At 34.5% G+C, this 17564-nt stretch overlaps 11 protein-coding genes across 11 annotated transcripts; 7 read left to right on the plus strand and 4 right to left on the minus strand. All coding sequences in view use genetic code 12, as the record gives it.

Annotated features, from left to right (window-relative positions):
• Nucleotides 1–197: 197 nt before the first annotated feature.
• On the minus strand, nucleotides 198–527 carry CTRG_01701 (uncharacterized protein; the record flags this gene model as incomplete). Its single annotated transcript, XM_002547348.1, has 1 exon — nucleotides 198–527. The coding sequence occupies one exon, from the start codon at nucleotides 525–527 to the stop codon at nucleotides 198–200; it is 330 nt and encodes a 109-aa protein (XP_002547394.1).
• A 503-nt stretch (nucleotides 528–1030) lies between these two features.
• On the plus strand, nucleotides 1031–1726 carry CTRG_01702 (uncharacterized protein; the record flags this gene model as incomplete). The annotated part of the gene is made up of 1 exon (XM_002547349.1): nucleotides 1031–1726. One exon carries the CDS (start codon nucleotides 1031–1033, stop codon nucleotides 1724–1726), a length of 696 nt encoding a protein of 231 aa, XP_002547395.1.
• A 149-nt stretch (nucleotides 1727–1875) lies between these two features.
• Nucleotides 1876–2403, plus strand: CTRG_01703 (uncharacterized protein; the record flags this gene model as incomplete). The annotated part of the gene is made up of 1 exon (XM_002547350.1): nucleotides 1876–2403. One exon carries the CDS (start codon nucleotides 1876–1878, stop codon nucleotides 2401–2403), a length of 528 nt encoding a protein of 175 aa, XP_002547396.1.
• Nucleotides 2404–2542: 139 nt separating this feature from the next.
• CTRG_01704 (uncharacterized protein) lies at nucleotides 2543–3898 on the plus strand (the record flags this gene model as incomplete). Its single annotated transcript, XM_002547351.1, has 1 exon — nucleotides 2543–3898. The coding sequence occupies one exon, from the start codon at nucleotides 2543–2545 to the stop codon at nucleotides 3896–3898; it is 1356 nt and encodes a 451-aa protein (XP_002547397.1).
• Nucleotides 3899–5034: 1136 nt separating this feature from the next.
• On the plus strand, nucleotides 5035–8934 carry PDS5 (Pds5p; the record flags this gene model as incomplete). Its single annotated transcript, XM_002547352.1, has 1 exon — nucleotides 5035–8934. One exon carries the CDS (start codon nucleotides 5035–5037, stop codon nucleotides 8932–8934), a length of 3900 nt encoding a protein of 1299 aa, XP_002547398.1.
• A 171-nt stretch (nucleotides 8935–9105) lies between these two features.
• Nucleotides 9106–10596, minus strand: GLE1 (nucleoporin; the record flags this gene model as incomplete). The annotated part of the gene is made up of 1 exon (XM_002547353.1): nucleotides 9106–10596. One exon carries the CDS (start codon nucleotides 10594–10596, stop codon nucleotides 9106–9108), a length of 1491 nt encoding a protein of 496 aa, XP_002547399.1.
• Nucleotides 10597–10868: 272 nt separating this feature from the next.
• CTRG_01707 (mitochondrial 54S ribosomal protein uL5m) lies at nucleotides 10869–11735 on the plus strand (the record flags this gene model as incomplete). The annotated part of the gene is made up of 1 exon (XM_002547354.1): nucleotides 10869–11735. The coding sequence occupies one exon, from the start codon at nucleotides 10869–10871 to the stop codon at nucleotides 11733–11735; it is 867 nt and encodes a 288-aa protein (XP_002547400.1).
• Nucleotides 11736–11933: 198 nt separating this feature from the next.
• Nucleotides 11934–13529, plus strand: CTRG_01708 (uncharacterized protein; the record flags this gene model as incomplete). The annotated part of the gene is made up of 1 exon (XM_002547355.1): nucleotides 11934–13529. The coding sequence occupies one exon, from the start codon at nucleotides 11934–11936 to the stop codon at nucleotides 13527–13529; it is 1596 nt and encodes a 531-aa protein (XP_002547401.1).
• A 90-nt stretch (nucleotides 13530–13619) lies between these two features.
• On the minus strand, nucleotides 13620–13925 carry CTRG_01709 (uncharacterized protein; the record flags this gene model as incomplete). The annotated part of the gene is made up of 1 exon (XM_002547356.1): nucleotides 13620–13925. One exon carries the CDS (start codon nucleotides 13923–13925, stop codon nucleotides 13620–13622), a length of 306 nt encoding a protein of 101 aa, XP_002547402.1.
• Nucleotides 13926–14121: 196 nt separating this feature from the next.
• CTRG_01710 (uncharacterized protein) lies at nucleotides 14122–14958 on the plus strand (the record flags this gene model as incomplete). The annotated part of the gene is made up of 1 exon (XM_002547357.1): nucleotides 14122–14958. The coding sequence occupies one exon, from the start codon at nucleotides 14122–14124 to the stop codon at nucleotides 14956–14958; it is 837 nt and encodes a 278-aa protein (XP_002547403.1).
• Nucleotides 14959–15011: 53 nt separating this feature from the next.
• CTRG_01711 (uncharacterized protein) lies at nucleotides 15012–17120 on the minus strand (the record flags this gene model as incomplete). Its single annotated transcript, XM_002547358.1, has 1 exon — nucleotides 15012–17120. One exon carries the CDS (start codon nucleotides 17118–17120, stop codon nucleotides 15012–15014), a length of 2109 nt encoding a protein of 702 aa, XP_002547404.1.
• Nucleotides 17121–17564: the final 444 nt, after the last annotated feature.

A 17564-nucleotide genomic window follows, 5' to 3' on the forward strand; every position in this document is an offset into this window, starting at 1 on the left:
TGTTTATTCTTTTATTTTTATAATAAGTGAAGATGATAATATACAAATTGAATTACTGTGTAGAATTCACTTTCAAACTGAATAATTATTCAAAGAAGTCAAAGCTGTAGTTCTAGATTGAATTCCCCTCTGCCAAAATAAATATAAGTATCCCTATGCAATAAGACAATGTTTAAACTCCCATATCAATGAGTTATTTAATCATGTTTAGGTGTTTCTTGTGCTTGACCAAATGGAATCTTACTGACAGGGGATGCTTCTGAATCAGCAAAACCCAAGTATGCACCATTAGTGTCGACACTCTTACCAATGTACTTAGCAAAAAAAGCAATTCCAAGGAATACTGGAACAAATGCAAATGCCACACTTGAGTTACGAATATTCCAGTATTCATGCACTGGTGGTGGGTTCAAATCAAATCCAAATTTATTAGTGAATGGAGCAGCTTCGCTTGTAGAAGCTTCAGCAGTGTGTTGAAGTCTTTTAAAAATTATTCTACCGTAATTTCTCAGTGATCTAGCAAACATTGTATATATATATATGTATATGTGTCGGTGGTTGTATAACAATTTCGTTATAATATAAATGGTTTATGTTGTAATCGAGCTGTTTGTATTTTTTTTTTTTTCTGACTGAAAATTCATATTTAACGAACCTATAGATGAAGAAAGAATTATTGTGCATTGTACACGACTTTTTTATTAAGCGCTTCCAGAATTAGGTTCAGTGTTGTTGTTATCCTATCTTCTGTTATATCAATATACTATCAGAGATTGGTAAGTAGATGCTAGTGATATTATATCTATATAGATAAAGAATTTTATATTTGATTTGGTTTTTCATATAATTTAGTGAAAGTTTGTTATTAAAAAAAATGATGAAAACGGGTTGTACAAACTTTTCTATAGAAGGCAGCACATTGTGGTTGCTGTTGCAAAACTTGTAACATGCTTTTTTTTTTACATAGGAGAAATAAAATCAAATTATACAGCTTAAAACACTCAGACAACCAATAGTCCATAGACTAAGAATGGATTGTATAGGCTATTTAAAAATTGAACCAATAGAAAAGACCCAAATTAAAGTATCTATAAACCAGAAACCGGGAAAACACAAAGCAAATAAGAAATCACTACCAGGGAATCATACTTTGATACCTTTGCAACCATTACAAGTATTGACCATTGGAAGATCATTCACAAAAAATATCCATCTCAACAATCCTACTGTGTCCATGAATCACGGTGTTATATGGTCTACCCAATTCGATGAAGACTCTGCACCAGTGGTATATCTTCACGACCAATCCAGAAATGCAATACAACACAATGGAAACGAATTGGGTAGAGGAAAAATAGCTATTTTGAATGACGATGATGTTATTGAAATCCAAATGGCTGCTAAAATTACATTTAAAGCTATTGCAGATCACGCATCATCAATTAACGAGGTTGATCAACTGCTTGAAGATTGGGAAATCACAAATAAGTTGATCGGAAGTGGATCATTTGGATCTGTTTTTCTTGCTAGAAAAACAAATTCGTCACAACTTTTTGCCGTTAAAATTATTCAGAAAAACTACTCCTCTTATTTTTCAGGTGGTTATTTGACATCTCATGAATCTGAATTGTTAGCAAGAATTAAACACGTACGTAATTGTTTAACCACTTCCACCCACCTAGATAAATTTCAATGGTTACTAACTTTTATCTCTAGCCCAATATAATTACAGTCTACGACACAATTGTGAGGGATTCTAACATTTTTATATTTCAAGATCTTGTTTGTGGTGGTGATTTATTCTCATATCTTGTTTGTGATGGTTATTTGAAATCTATACCTGAAAAGGAAGCAATATTGATAGTATTCCAGTTGATGAAGGCTATCCACTACTTACATAAAAGTTTGCATATCATTCACCGTGATCTTAAACTTGATAACGTATTGCTTGAATTACCTCTCCCACAGCCCAAAGTCTACTTGTGCGATTTTGGGATTGCAAAATATATTGGTCGCAAAAGAACAAATACTTCTGTTGGTACTCTTGAGTACAGTGCACCAGAAGTATTCAAAACTGATATAAATGGAAAGACATCAATTCAACCTTATGATTATAAATCTGATATGTGGTCATTAGGTGTAATAACCCATATTTTATTATCCGGAATCTCACCATTCTACTCTGACAGTCGAGAAAGTATCATTTGTGCAACTAGAAGTGGGAACTTGAATTTTGAAAAGCCACAATTTCGAAAAGTTAGTCAATCTGCAAAATCATTTATTAAAAGGTTGCTCCTGGTGGATCCTCAGAATCGAATGGATATCAATGAATGTTTTGAACATATTTGGATAAAATTGAATCGGCCAAAACTTGAAAAATTCTATCGCGAAAAGATTGCATAAAAACGAGTACATCTCCTATCGAGCGAGCGAGTGAGTTAGTGAAAACCAAAGGAAAAGGAAAAAAACGGAAAAAAAAAAATCAACTAAAGATGAGAAACGCAGCACGAAGAAACAGCTCATTATATAATAGTTAGAAGTAATGTCATCATATCAAGGATCAGGTGGTTATAGACCTAGAGGATACTCATCTGGATATTACCCACGTGGTAGAGGCGGCAGTCGCGGAGGAAGATATGACAATTACAATAACGGCTATAGAGGTAGACCCCAACAATCATCATCATCATCGTCATCATCATCCCATTCAACTGGTTACACGGGAAGTTATAGATCTAGACAAAATCTATATCAACAACATGGTATCAATACAAGACAGAATGAACTACAGTTGTGGATGGGGGATTTAGATCCTAATTGGACAGAAGATTGGATCACTGAATTGTGGACAAAATTGGTATCAAAACCACAACACGTTAAGCTTATGAGAGACAAACTAAATCCACTGAGAGCCAGTTATTGCTTTGTTACATTCAAGGACCAAGAATCCGTCGATTTAGCTATTCAAAGAAATGGTCAAAAAGTGCCCGATTCAGATAGATTTTTCAAATTGAACCATTCTGGGAAACATTCATCAGGACGACAAGAAAATCACGGGGCACATATTGCAGATTTTTCCATGTTTATTGGTGATTTGGTTCCCGAAGTTTCTGATGCAACATTATTCAGCAAGTTTAATACGAAGTATCCAAATCAAATAAAGCAAGCTAAAGTTATTGTGGATTTAAACACAAAGAAAAGTAAAGGATTTGGATTTGTTAAGTTTTTCACCGCCGAGGTTATGAATAAAGCGTTGACAGAAATGCAAGGTTATATAATAGGTTCCAAGGCCATTAGGGTTGGCTTGGCAGCTGGATCAACCACAGATTCAACTACACAACCAATAACAAAATTTGACTATCATAAAATCCATATTGCTCAACAGCAACCACCATTGAACCAGGTAACCGATCCGAACAATAATAGTTTAACAATCAGAGGTTTGGCATCACAAATTACAGAAATAGAACTCAAGCAACATTTCATTGCATTTGGTGATTTAATTTACTGTCAAGTTTCAAATGATTACCAAACAGGATATGTCAAATTTTATTCAAGAGCAGCAGCAGAAACCGCGTTTATGAATTTACACGGCTATATTATTAATGATTGTCGTTTGCAAATATCCTGGGGAAGTAGCGTGGTCGTTCAGGGATCGGAGACCAATTTTGCGCCAAACATTCTGGGTGATATCTATGATAAGGCCAAAAAAGCACCACCTCTATATACATCTACGGATTACAACTATAAAAGGCTTGATAAACTACTGGGGAAGGAAATATCCGAATTTGCAGAACGTGCTTGTGGTAATGCACTGCTTTTGACAAATCAAATCAACGAATTAAATGCGAGCCGTAAGGCATATATAGAAAATTTGCTAGATGATGCATTATTCTAAAGTAAATGCACGCTACGTTCCTTACCTGGACAATGTTGATTTAAATCAGCTTCATTGGCATATTTAACCCCACAGTACCAACAATAACTATGTCTCTCCCTCAAATAATCTAGTAGTTTAGATAGTGTTTCGCCTGGATCGTCTATCTCATTGTCTTGTGGTGATGAATGATACTGACTTAATGTTCGTGACTTGGATTCTTTAGACTGTACTTTTCTTTTATCCTTTTGGTGTTGCATAAAATACACATAAGGTTTCCATAACATGTTTATTTCTTCCACATCTTTTCCATCTAAAAATTCGTCATATTCACCACTCAATTCAAATGCTAATTTCATAATTCTCATAATTTCTTTTGTATCGTTACGTTGTTTCTGTGAAGATACCAAACTTAGTTTCAATTTTTCGACGTCTTCTTGTTTATATTCACGAGGCTTTATATCTCCTCCGATACCACGGCGACCAGTTCTGACTGATACCTTTAGTGGTTCCATTATAGCACGTTCATTTGATTTACCCAATGTATTTCCAACCTTGTACCCCATTCTCTCCATAATTGTTAAGCCTACAGACTTATTGTTTTCTAAGAATAAGGATTTGTTCATCTTGTTTTCATTAGCCACTGACTTAGGCTGATTGGCATTCTGTTTGAGGCCATCATCGTCATCACCATCACCATCATCATCAGGAATGTATGACATATAATCTTGGTCAGCGGCGACTCCAGAATTTTGTTGAACATCTATTTGATCAATACTTGGTATTTTAAACTTCTTCTTCGTGATAGGTGCTCTGGAAGGGGAATTATCTGAATCACTTTCATCATCTGAATTGTTAAAAATATTAATATTTCGCTTCATTAGATAATACAGGAAGAGAAATCATTGTTACGATCATTGGTGTAAAAAAAAAAACAGATAATCCCGATGATTTCAATGTTGTTGGTTTTGTGTGTAACAAATACTTACGACTTTTGTCTTGCGCGACATACGCGTCCAAACTTTTGCAGGTTCTTTTATTTTCTTCTTTTTTTTTTTCTATCACTTTTTTTTTTCTTAATTTGATTCTTACAACCAATTGAATATTCATTCGATTGTTGATTTCCACAGTTTTCTAAGGTTACTATTCATCGATATATGAAAATGGTTGCAAAGGATAATAATGATGGCCATTTGTCAGTTAAGTTTGATAAACCAATCGTACCAACTGTTAAAGCGCCAATATCAAATAAGGAATTAATCAATCGACTTGCGAGCTTACATGATGAACTATCAAATATAGATGATTCAAGTGTTGATTTATCCTCCTATACTGCAAATTTGGTTAATAAAAAATTATTAAGCCATTCAAGCATTGGTGTTCAAGCATACTTATGTTGCTGTATTTCTGACGTTTTGCGTATATTCGCTCCAAACGCACCATATTCAGCACAACAGTTATCGGATATATTCAAACTTTTCTTCAAACAGTTTGCGAGGTTGACAGACAAGAAAGACGATCCATTTTATCAACAACACGTGTATTTGTTAAAAAGATTGGCCGAAGCAAAGTCAACAATCTTGATCACCGATTTGCCTGATCTGGAAGCTTTAATCGTCAGTATATTCAATACCTTTTATACCCTAGCTCTGAAAGGGTTTCCTACTGAGTTAGAACTCATAATTACGGATATATTATCCGAAGTTTTATCAGAAGCAGAAGTTGTTCCCCATGAAGTACTACAATTGATATTGCAGAAGATTTCAAATCACGATCCGAGCAAATTATTACTGGGCAACATTTCCAGCCCAGAGTTTAATTTTTCATTAGCAATTTGTGAGTATAATATGGATAGAATGTCTAGGTTAGTTGCACAATATTTTTCTGAAATCTTGTATGAAAGTACAAATAATATCGAGGAAGAGACAGATATTGTTGAGGACGGGGATCATACCGCGTCCACAAAATCAAAAGCCAACCATGGTGTATCCAAAGCAATCGAAGTCTTGAAGAAAGTGCATCACTTATCTATCCAGTTATGGAAGTTCATCCCCACCGTATTGTCTTCTGTGATGGCTCTTATCGATGACGAATTGAATGCAGATGATGATAAAGTGAGAACATTGGCAACAGTTACGATTGGTCAAATGTTGGCATCCCCAATCTATCCATCAGTTTCGAACAAGGTTAACTTTTTTATCACCCATAAACTGGTGTGGAACAATTGGTTGAAGAAAACTGCAGATGTTTCGGCAACTGTCAGAAGCAAATGGGTTCAACAATTACCTGGAATAATTTCATCCAATCCGTATCTCACCACCGAAATCAATCAAATAATATCTACTTGTTTGCACAAATGTTTAATTGATACAGATGAACGAGTCAGGGAAGCAGCTTGCTTGTGCATAAATGATATTACTTACCCAGTATTTGTGAGCAAGCTTGCTACACCAGAAATCATGAAGACCTTATTCCAATTAATCAGGGAGAAAAATGTAGTCATTAGACAGACTTCAGTTCAAATATTGGGTTCTATTTATTCAAAGAATATGAAATCCGAAGACCGAGAAGAAATCTCAGAAGAATTACAAAAGTTAATCGAAAGCATCCCCAACCAGCTTCTATCATTGGTTTATATTAATAATAAGAATATTACATTTTTGGTCGACTTGTGTGTTTTTGAGACATTATTGGAAGTGTCTGAATCCAATACTAGCAAACGAGTTGAAAGATTGGTACGATTTTACAAAGAATTAGATGAAAGGGGGATAGAAGCATTTGTTGCTATTAATAAAAGACAACAACAATTGTCAAAGGTATTACTTACATTTATTGAAACAGCAGAATCTTTGAATAAAGAAAATGTCTCAGATGATAAAGAGAATGACTCCTCCAGTGTTCCCAAGGAAGATGTTTTGAAGTTGGAAAAAATTATTGATTGGATTTGCGTTTCTTTCCCAGATGGTTTAAATACAGTCTCGTGTTTGGAAAGATTCTACAAGTTGAATCGTATCAGATTTTTCCACTTAGTCAAGATCTGCATTTCACCTGACTCAGATTTCAACACCATCAGGAATTCCATGAAGGAATTACTCAACAAACTAAATGACGTCAAGAATATTCGTTTGCTGGATGACAGATCTAATGTTACTGTTTCAGAAATGTATGAAAATTTCAAGCTTTTATTGTTGAGAGCATCACCATTAATCTATAATCGCTCAAATGTTGAGGAATTGGTTAATTACTCAAAGGATAGCTCAAATGAGTATTATTCTGCTGCTAACGCGTTGCTAGAACAAATTTCAACAACCATACCAGATGTATTTAAGTCACATTTAAGATCATTAACAAATTTAGTGGTCGATGAACATAATCAAATTACGAACAAGTCCAATGCATTGAAGACGATTTATCATTTCGTAAAAAAGTATCCAGAATCATTTCCAAAAGAAGTTTCCTTTATGAATTCCATTAGAAAATTGGCAACTATTGGAACATCTTCAGAAGCCAAATATGCGGTTAAAATAATTGGTTTGAGTGACAAGAAGGAAGTATGCTGCTCTGGTATTATTGACTCCATCTATCCATTTAATATTGATGATGAAAAATTTGCCACCCATTTGAGTGCAATGGCAGAAATATTTGTTATTGATAATTTAGCCATTCTGGAAAAAGAAAATGAGTTGACACCATTAATCATTAAAAAGATATTGCTCACTAATAGAGATCTTGGTCGTGACAGTGAGATCACAAAAGAGTGGATAGGTGACGACGATATTGAGAAATATCCTTGCCTAAATGAGAAACTAATTTCAATAAGATTGTTGGTTAATAGTTTAAGAAGTTTGGACACCGAGAATAGTTCTGATGATGCCAAGGAAGAAGCAAAGCAGAAAGCATTACCTGTAGTTAAGCTTTTGATGTCGTTAATAGGTAATAATGGGGAAATTGTCAATAAAAAGGACCCAAGCTGGCCCACACCAGATGTATATAAACTGAAGTTTAGATTAACTGCAGGATTGTACATGTTGAAATTAGCCAAGATTCCAATCTATAGTGAAACCATGCTACTGGCAAGCGTCAGGAGGTTGACATTTTTAATCAATAATGAGGATTATCATGTGAGATCTGAATTTATTAAAAGCTTGCAAAAGAAATTGTATGACAAACTGATTTCGGAGAAATTTTTAGCCATTACATTTTTCAGTGGGTTAGAGCAAAATCAAGAATTGAAAAACGATGTCACTATGTGGATTACTTCCATGTTTAAACGCCTGGAATCAAAGAGAGATATGAAATTTGAAAAGGCTTTGGTTAGATTGATTCATACTATTGCACACCATGAACAATTTATAGAGATTATTAAAGATGGAAACGATGAAAGCAAGCTTGCAGCGTTCAACTATGCATCGAGGATTTTGATATTCTATGTTCAATTGATTGCGACTCAGGAGAATGTTTCATTGTTATATTATTTTGCCAGTAGAGTTAAGCAACACAGAGATGCTACTATTGCAACATCTGACTACGAGGCTGAGGACCCGAGTGAAGAAATTTTGAACTTATACAGAGTTTCCGAATTAGCTCAATTGGTGATTAAGAACTTTGCCGATAGTAAGAATTGGCCAATGCAAACATGGCCTGGAAAAATTGGATTACCACTGGATATTTATGCTCCGATGGCATCGTCTAAGGAGGCACAATGGGTAGTCACACAAATATTTATTCCAGAATCACAGCAAGTTGAATTGGTGACTTTGATTAATAAGAGATTGCGTACAGCTTCCAGTATGAAAAAAGGTGTCGAACCTTCTGTTGCTGTGAAGGATCGCCAGAAACGTATAAGGTCGGTTAACCCACGACGTGCAACCAAAAAGAAAGCTAAGATAGTTAAAGAAAAGGTCAGCGTAGAACCTACAAGAAGAAGTTCTCGAGCAACCAGTAAAGTGAGCTACAAGGATCAACTTGAATCGGACTCCGAATCTGACTTTGATAAAGAGGATGATAACATGTCTGATGATAGTGATCAAAGTGATACCGGTAAACTTGACCTTTAATTTCCTTTTGTCGGTGATACTGTATAATTGTGTATATTAATAATAATATTTTGATCTAATTTGTCTAATATATCGCTTGTATTCTCTCTATGTGCTTTTTCTTCTTTTTTGGTATGTTTGTATAATTGTTTGTTTATGGAATGTTTATGGAATGTTTGTATAATTGTTTGTTTATGGCTCCATTTCCTTTAAGGATTCCATTCGGCCACGTTGCTGCCAATCCTCTCCTAGTATTCTTAATCTTGCCGCAGATGGAAACTTTTTGTTGGCAACAACATCGGTCAATTGTGTGACAACAACAAATAATAATTTCTTACTTTGACCACCATAAGCATTAGCAAACTGGGCGGCACATGCTTCCCACCAATTACCTAAAATTGCAAAATGCGTGTTCGACAATAATTGTTGATCCAAATTAGCAATTCTTGCCAAAAATGTCCAGGACGATCCTATATTATACAAGGGTAGTTGAAGATTGTAATCTGTTAAACGCGTCATGACTGACCATACACTTACTATACCACCCATTCTTTCATCATACTTGACCTCGTCTTCCCATTTGTTGTCTGATGTACGCTTCCATCCCATTCTTTTTCTTCCTTCTTCAGAATCAATTGAACAAGTGTATCCTATTATATAAGGGCATTTCTTAATAAATCTGGCATTTAAAAAGTATTCGAATTCAGGGAATGTGTGCAATATAGTGAAAGCCAAATGAGCTAATGGAAGGGCAGAATTTGGTCGAACAATAACTTCTGTTTCAGCTTGGTCTATGATAGCCTTGGCAACAAAATTTAAAATCCACTTGAATACTAATTCATCGGCCTTTGTAGGTTTAATTAATTCCAATACTTCAGTTCCAACTTTACGCAATTGTGAAATTGAATTTGATAACTGACCAAATTTTGGGTTGATTTTACGCTTGTGCTGATTAACAAGCTTTTTCAATTCTTTATTTGCATTTAATTTTAGAACGATATTGTTTTTGATATCCAAAATATCTTGTTTATATTTGAGGAAAGATTCTTCAATTTTTGCAGGATTCGTTGTTGCCAAACTGGATAACCTTTCTTTCTTCTTCTTTTCACTCTCTTCTTTTTCAAGTTTTTCTTTTAATTCTTGTTTCTTTTTGGCTTCTTCTTCTGCTTGTTTACGTTTACGCTCTTCTTCTGCTTTCCGTTCACGTTCTTCTTGTTCCTTACGTTTCTTCTCCTCTTCAATTCGTTTACGTTCCTCTTCTTCCTTGCGCTTACGTTCCTCTTCTTCCTTGCGTTTACGTTCTTCTTCCTCTCGACGCTTACGTTCTTCTTCAATCCGAACACGTTCTTTTTCTCGTCGAATCACGTCTCTAACTTGTTTTGTTTGTAACTCCAATCTAGTGTTGAAATCATCAGCCAAATGCGAAATATTTGCATTTGCTAAAGCATCATGTTTTCCGATCTTTGAATTTAATATTTCATTTCTTGAATCTTGCTCCTTTACAGTTAATTCGACGAATGCAGATATACAGGTTTCAATATTTTGATACGCATCTTCAAAAGCTTTGTTTGTACTAGGTCGAGGTGATGGTTCTGGTTGTGCTTTGATTAGTGAAAGGGTAACTGGCTCGGGAATCGGATCAACTAATAAATCATAATTATCTGGTAATCCATATCTCACCATTGTGACTTGTGGTTAGGCTGTTTGCGTCAAGATGTATAAAGTTCAAGCCAAATAGAAGAGAAAACCTAAACAAAATTACATCTCACATTGAAACAGTTGAAATCAAAAAGAAAAGGAGAAGAAAAAAAAAATTGAAAACTTAACACACACACGACTTTCGTTCTCACCAATATTAGAACTCCAAAGAGAGGATTTTTTTTTTTGGATGAAAAATTTTTTGAGAACAAACATTAAAGAGATCGCCATACCTCAAACGACATCAGCCATAAAAGATGAATAGACAGTTCATTCGTTCATTTTCTAAATCCAGTATAATATTGAAACCTGGTTATTCGACTGTTCAGCCAGTGCATCATTTAGTCAAAGTTGACAAGGCTAAATTGAAACCAGTTTATGAAGAAGTCTTGGTTCCAAAAGATGACATTCAATCCAACAAATTCAAACCAACAGAAGTAGCTCAAGACAGAGTTCAAGAATATTACGACAATGTATTGGCATCTGATTTATTGTTGCATTTATATGACCATGAAGCCAAAACTATTGTTGGTAACAAGAAGCGTACCTGGGGTACCGACTCTCCATATAAGTTGTACCGTGAATTGCGTAAACCTGTTGGAAGCACAAGACCAACCAAGAATATTAATCCAATAAAACATACTAATATCCCAAAATTAGAAAGTATCGTCATTCAATCTTATAATAAGAAATCTTTGGACTCACCATGGTTGAATATCACCACTAGATTGCAACTAGCCACTATCACAAATGTTAAACCAAAAATCCTTTATGGTAAATCCAATATTTTACCATGGAAAGTAAGAGTTGGTAGAGCTTGTGGTGCTAAAGTTGAATTAGTTGACAGAGATATGTCTCAGTTTATTAGTACTTTGACTGAATTGGTTTTACCAAGAATTAGAGCATTTAAAGGAATTCCAATCACTTCAGGTGACAAAAATGGTAACATTACTATGGGTTTGACTCCAGAAGATTGTAAACTTTTCCCAGAATTGGAGCATTTCCAAGAATTGTTTCCAAACTTGAATGGTTTGAATATTACTTTCAAGACCACCGCACAAACCGATGCTCATGCTAAAACTTTACTTAGTTGTTATGGGTTCCCATTTTCTAAGAGTCAATAGTTTGTAAATATTCCAATTATTTCTAATACAATGTAAATAGTATTTCGTGTGTAAATGTATGTTTAGATGTAGTGAGGATGAGATGATATCGTGTGCTGCGTTGACGCGACACATACAAAAAAAAAACAATAAACAGTCTCATAGACATCATTTATCAAGATCGAAGATAGCACAACATTCATTGTGATCGGCCTCGTAATGTCGACTAGTCAAGGTACAATTACCTCGATTATACACGAGTATGAAATATTATACACTGCACGGGTGATTCAAAAATCAAAAAAATGGAATGATGGGAAACTTAAATTTTATGAATTTAATAGAAAAATTGAAATTCATAATGAAAGTGGACATCTAATCGCCACAGATTTTTATAAAAACAAACCCGTTGGTGTAATATTAGAAAAACTTTTCTTTGAAAATAATGAATTTAAACTACCCAATGCCAATTTTCTCATTCAAATACAAGGGAAATTACGTGATTTCGAACGTGAAGTAAACCTACGAGTGAAAAATGAAGATAGCCAAGGAAGTCAGAAAAATGGAAGTCTTGGAGTGAATCGCAGAGCAACTCAAGATTTACCATTCAGTGGTCCAAGGAATTCAGTTAATACTATCCCAACGCCAAAAAGAAGAGTTGTCAATGCTAGGACGTTAGTTATAAAGGAACCACCTATAACACCCTCAAAGAATCCACCAGTAAAGAGACCATTACACGTCACACCTCAGATAATCAAAGTTGTTAATCAAAGCATAGACGCCACCTCACTGAATGTACAGAAGAATATGGGTACTAGCTCATCCACTGCAATTCCAAATCGAAAGATTGGACTACCAAGAACTAAATCAACACCAAAACCAAAAACCAACGATCTTTTGACAGAAAATGTAGGGCAATTTCCACTGGTATCACACAAACCATTATTAAGAATGGATAAGTATGTTAAATCCCAAATAGGAGATACTGTTCTGGAAGATCATTTAAGACTGATAGATCAGAGGGTAGCAAAAAGATCATGTATTAGAATTCTCCCGAAAACGTCTACTTATTACCAATACTTATTCTCACCGACAGAGCAAGAAGATGATAACAAGATACATAATACGTCATTAGCTCCAATACTTGGAAGTTTGGGGACAGGTAGAGATAACACACAGAGGAATAATACAGACATCGTGGATAATTTTATTGATGACGTTGATGCAAGTGGGCAACAGCATTCAGTGGAAGAGCATATTGAAGAAGATGAGGAGGATGATTATAAAATCCGAATACTTGATGATGATGATGATGACGATGATGATGTGTTAGACGAAATTGGTGATGTAGATGTGGAAGAGGAATTTGAGGTATTGGAAAAGGAAATTGACAATGAAGAGAAACAAGAAGAAGATATTGACTATGAGCCTCTGAGTTCATCAAATGAAATAAGTGAGCCAGTAGAACCATCACAGATTAAAGCTTTGGAAAGAAAAATTGTACAAGCACCAAAAGATAATCATGAAATATCTGATAGTGAGAATGAAATACTGGATTCTACTGGTCTGCCACGTGTTCAGTTAAAACAGGAACAACCATTTCGAATATCCAATAAAACAATTGAGGATGCTGATATGGTTTATGACTTATCTGAAATCGAACAGGACGAAAAATTTAGCACCATGTTGGAGGAAATGAGGAAAGGTCAGAAAGCATTGACTCATGGTCGCAATAAAAGACGGAGAGTATCAAAGGAATACAATGAAGCTGCTGAATTTAATTTATCTACGGATTCGGATATGGAAGAAATATAAATGTATATTATTTTAGTAGTTGGTTTGATTCCCCTTTTTCTTATAAATAGCGACACAAAACAAAACAATTACAGATCACCAGCTTCTAATCTATTTGGTTAACTTTCTTTGATATTCAACTATTTTCTCTAACCGTTGAGTTTCTTTTCTTTGCTCTCTAGCAACTAATACTGGAACAAGATTGGATGTAAATATTTTAACTACAGGAAAAGACGAGATCATACCATTGATTGCAGTAACTGCCGGTAGATTAGATATTCTAGCGAGATATCCTTGAGCAGGATGTTCAGTATAGTTTGGTTTTTCTAAATTTGAATTGTTGACGTTTTCTAGTAAAGTAATTGAATTGGTAGACACTTCTCTGATTGATTGGGGAATAATAAATGTAGCAGACATTGTTAGAGTTATAGTTAGAATGAGTTCAAAAATGTATATAAATTACAAAAAAAAAACATGAACATGAACAAGAGAAGAAATTGCTTGCAAAACTTCTGTGTTTTATAGGTTGCGAGATAAGTGTTGCAAAAAAAAAGAATAGCATTTAATGTTATCACCACTAACCATTCAACTCCGAAGAAAAAAAAAATAGAACATGATTCGTTGTTCATGGATAATCTTGCTATTCTTCATTTATACAGTTATATCACTTCCAGATCAATCTCAATCATGTGTAACAAATGAAAAGATTCCTTTTACTGGTTATAAAGTAGAGTATCAATTAAATCTCTACAGTTTTAAAGGTGATTACCATTTACTTTATTGTAATGATAACAAACTTCTTTATGATAGAAATCTAAATGAAACAATTCCATGGACTATGCCAATTAATTTTAGTAGTTCATCAACTGAACATTCTAACACATTCATTCTAGCAAGAAGAAAATCGTTTGCCTTGAGAAGTTTACCTATTTTCATGCCCAATACTTTAGTAGGTTCATTATATTATGGTGAAGATTTGGATAATATACAATTTAAACCTTTAAACACATCATCAGTATTAAAAAGTATCCCCTTGATGGCATCAAATATATTTAGAAATTGGGTTGAAATGAATTATAAATTAAATTTAATTTATCATATTCCAATATTGACTACTCCAAGTGTTGACTCTAAAAGATTCAATTTTGGTTTTTTTGAAAGTAATAAAGTTGAAAACAATTGGGATAAGTATATATCCATCAAAGAAGATTATAGTTATAAATATGATTCTAGAGTGGTTATTCGACAAGCCGTCGATAAAACATTTGATCATGTGAATTTTTTGATCAACGGAAGTAAGTTACTAAAATGGAAATTTGATAAATCAAACATCAAAAAGGATAACGTCGGTGCAAAGCTTTGGTGGAAAGTCATTTTGTTATCAAAAGTGTTCAAAGAGGATGTTTTTGAAAATATGGTTAAAAAGATCGATGCAGCTTTTAGATATTAGAATGGGGATGACAAATGAAACAAATGGTACATTCTATTAGATTGAATACATATTTAATCAGTCAAACAACTATCATATCCAACAGCTAAAGTCATTCCAATGACAAGATCGAACATTCCTCTATTGCTGATTCCACCAAAAGTTTCATTGTCTTCGTAAATCGTTATCCATCCTAACTTATTTTCATCAGGTAAATCATCACTTGTGTTTTTAACATAATACAATCCATCACTTCCCTGGTAAAATTTATCGGTATCGGTACCATAGTCATCTTGCACACCATCAAGGTATGCTCCATGAATATCACTGTGGTTTTTCATTCTCTGAATCATTCTTTTTCTCATGTTATTCTCATATGGTCTAAACATTGCCAAAACTGGAGGGAAGCTCTTACCATAATCATGACCATATACATATTTTGGTTCATATTCCTTATACTTCACTGCTTGGCAATCTTGGGGTATAAAATTCTGATGGAAATAAATATTTCTTTTCCCAATGAATTTTAACTCATCTTCATGATGTCCCTGGTGTGAATGATCGTAATAGCCAGAAATTTTATCTCGTAGCTTATTAACTTTACTGACTTTCACCCTGGGGATTGAACCTATATTCCATGGTACACCATGTAAATCTCGTACCTCAAAGTTCTTGAAGCACTGTGGGAATTTTGCTCTAAGATTATCATAAGGGAAATATTCCTTATCTATGTACTCCTTATAAGAAACACCATGATAGGAAGTCTCATCTTTGAATTTCATAATTGTACCCTGATTCAAAAAGTTCTCCCTTGGTACACCAAATGTAAAGAAACCACCTTCTGCTTGTGACTTCTTGCTAATCATCATATATGGTACATCAGCATTATCTTTCAATCTACTTGAGTCTTTGAAAATCAATGTGTACCCAGATGTGGAAGTTGGTGTTGACAAATTAGGATCGTTGCTAATTACTTCAATGAAATATCCTGGCGCATTTCTGCAATACATATGTTTCATTCCAGGATTGGTTGTCAAGTAGAGATCCTTCCCAAATTTCAAAATGTGGTATTTCCAGAATGGTGAATCGGGTGATGCCATGAATTCAGATGAAGTAATAGTTGGTGTATTTGTTACTGTGTTGATACTTTGAGATTTACTCGTATATGAATATTGTGGTGATTTAGGGGGCAATGGAGGGGGCGGTGTAAACGAGTATTGGGGTGATGTGACTGGACTTGTTCTTGAAGTTGTCGATGATCTAGCAGTAAACGTTGATAACTGATCTTCGAGTTTAGATTGATTAGAGTATGTGGAATAATCTTGTTTTGGTAAATCTGGCAATACACTAGTCTTGAATGTACGAATGGAGGAGGATTTTTTTAGATTTGGTGCACTGGTAGATTTCTTTAGTTTTCCAGAAATTTTCTTCAACGAGCGCTTGATTGAATTTGAGCTGTGTAGTTGCGACTGCTTTTCTTCTTCTTCCTGTTGCTGTTCCTGTTCCTGTAGTAGAATTGGAGGAGGTGGAGATAAGATATCACTTTCAGATGGATCGTATTCAAATGGCTCTTCAAGTTGTGAATTTCTGCTAATTACCTGGTTAAGAAACTCCTGTTGGTGTGGCGAGATAACACACTGCTGAAATGAAACGTTGTCCGTGTACTCATTTTTTTCTTCTGTCCCTTGAAATAGTACCTCAGGGTCCGCGGTTGTAGTGTCTCGTGGCGAAGCAGCACTATCTATATTGGGACTTGGTAAAGCTTCATTCGATCCTTCTGGAGTAAATGGTGATTTATGAGCAGCAGGTATATGAAACTTTGGCAATGTGGGCGTTTTATTTTGTTCAATTGTGGCATCGTCATCCTGGTCAATTCTCTTTAAAGTAGTTGGTTTTGTGATATCGTCAGTTGGGTTAAGATGTAGGAATAATTGTATATTCTGTCGTGTTGATAAACTTCCAGAACGTCTGGTAAATGGATCATACACCTTGTGTCGTTGTAATAACCTTTCTCTATATTCACTCAAAGAAATTTCTTCTTTTCCACAAGAAGAAGAAGTTGTTTCAGTGGTGGATGTTTCAGTAGAAGATGCGCTATCTTCATTTGCATAAATGGGCGGTGGAGGTAAGGGTAGGTCTTTTGTTTTATAGTTAGACAAGGTGCTTAACTCATCATGTATCATGGCTATAGTGTTGTTAAATGATGGTTTATCCGTTGTGAAAGAAGAACAAAATGAAATTAAAAAAAAAAATGATTAGATTAAAAAAAAACAAAGAATTATGGGTTATAAATATAAACATTTAAAAAGTAGAAAAAAAAGTACAAGAATGAAAAGCACGAAACGAAATACCAGACTAAATTCATAGAGAAATACTCTAAAATTAACAAGGAAAATTAGAACATAATGCATGGAAATTAGTCGATATTAATCAAAAAGAAAAATAACAAGGTAAGCACTGCTAATCACCTATAAAACGGCAAATTGCAGTTTGAGTTCCACAAAGGTTTCTGTTGGTTATGATAAATTTTTTTTTTCCTATGTTTAATTTCACCGCTGCACAATACAAGTCTTACTTAAAACAGTGTCCTATTCTTTGTTCTTTTTAACCCCCTTGTTTATTGTCTT

This window comes from Candida tropicalis (assembly GCF_000006335.3).
Source record: "Candida tropicalis MYA-3404 genomic scaffold supercont3.2, whole genome shotgun sequence".
Lineage (NCBI taxonomy): Eukaryota > Fungi > Ascomycota > Pichiomycetes > Serinales > Debaryomycetaceae > Candida > Candida tropicalis.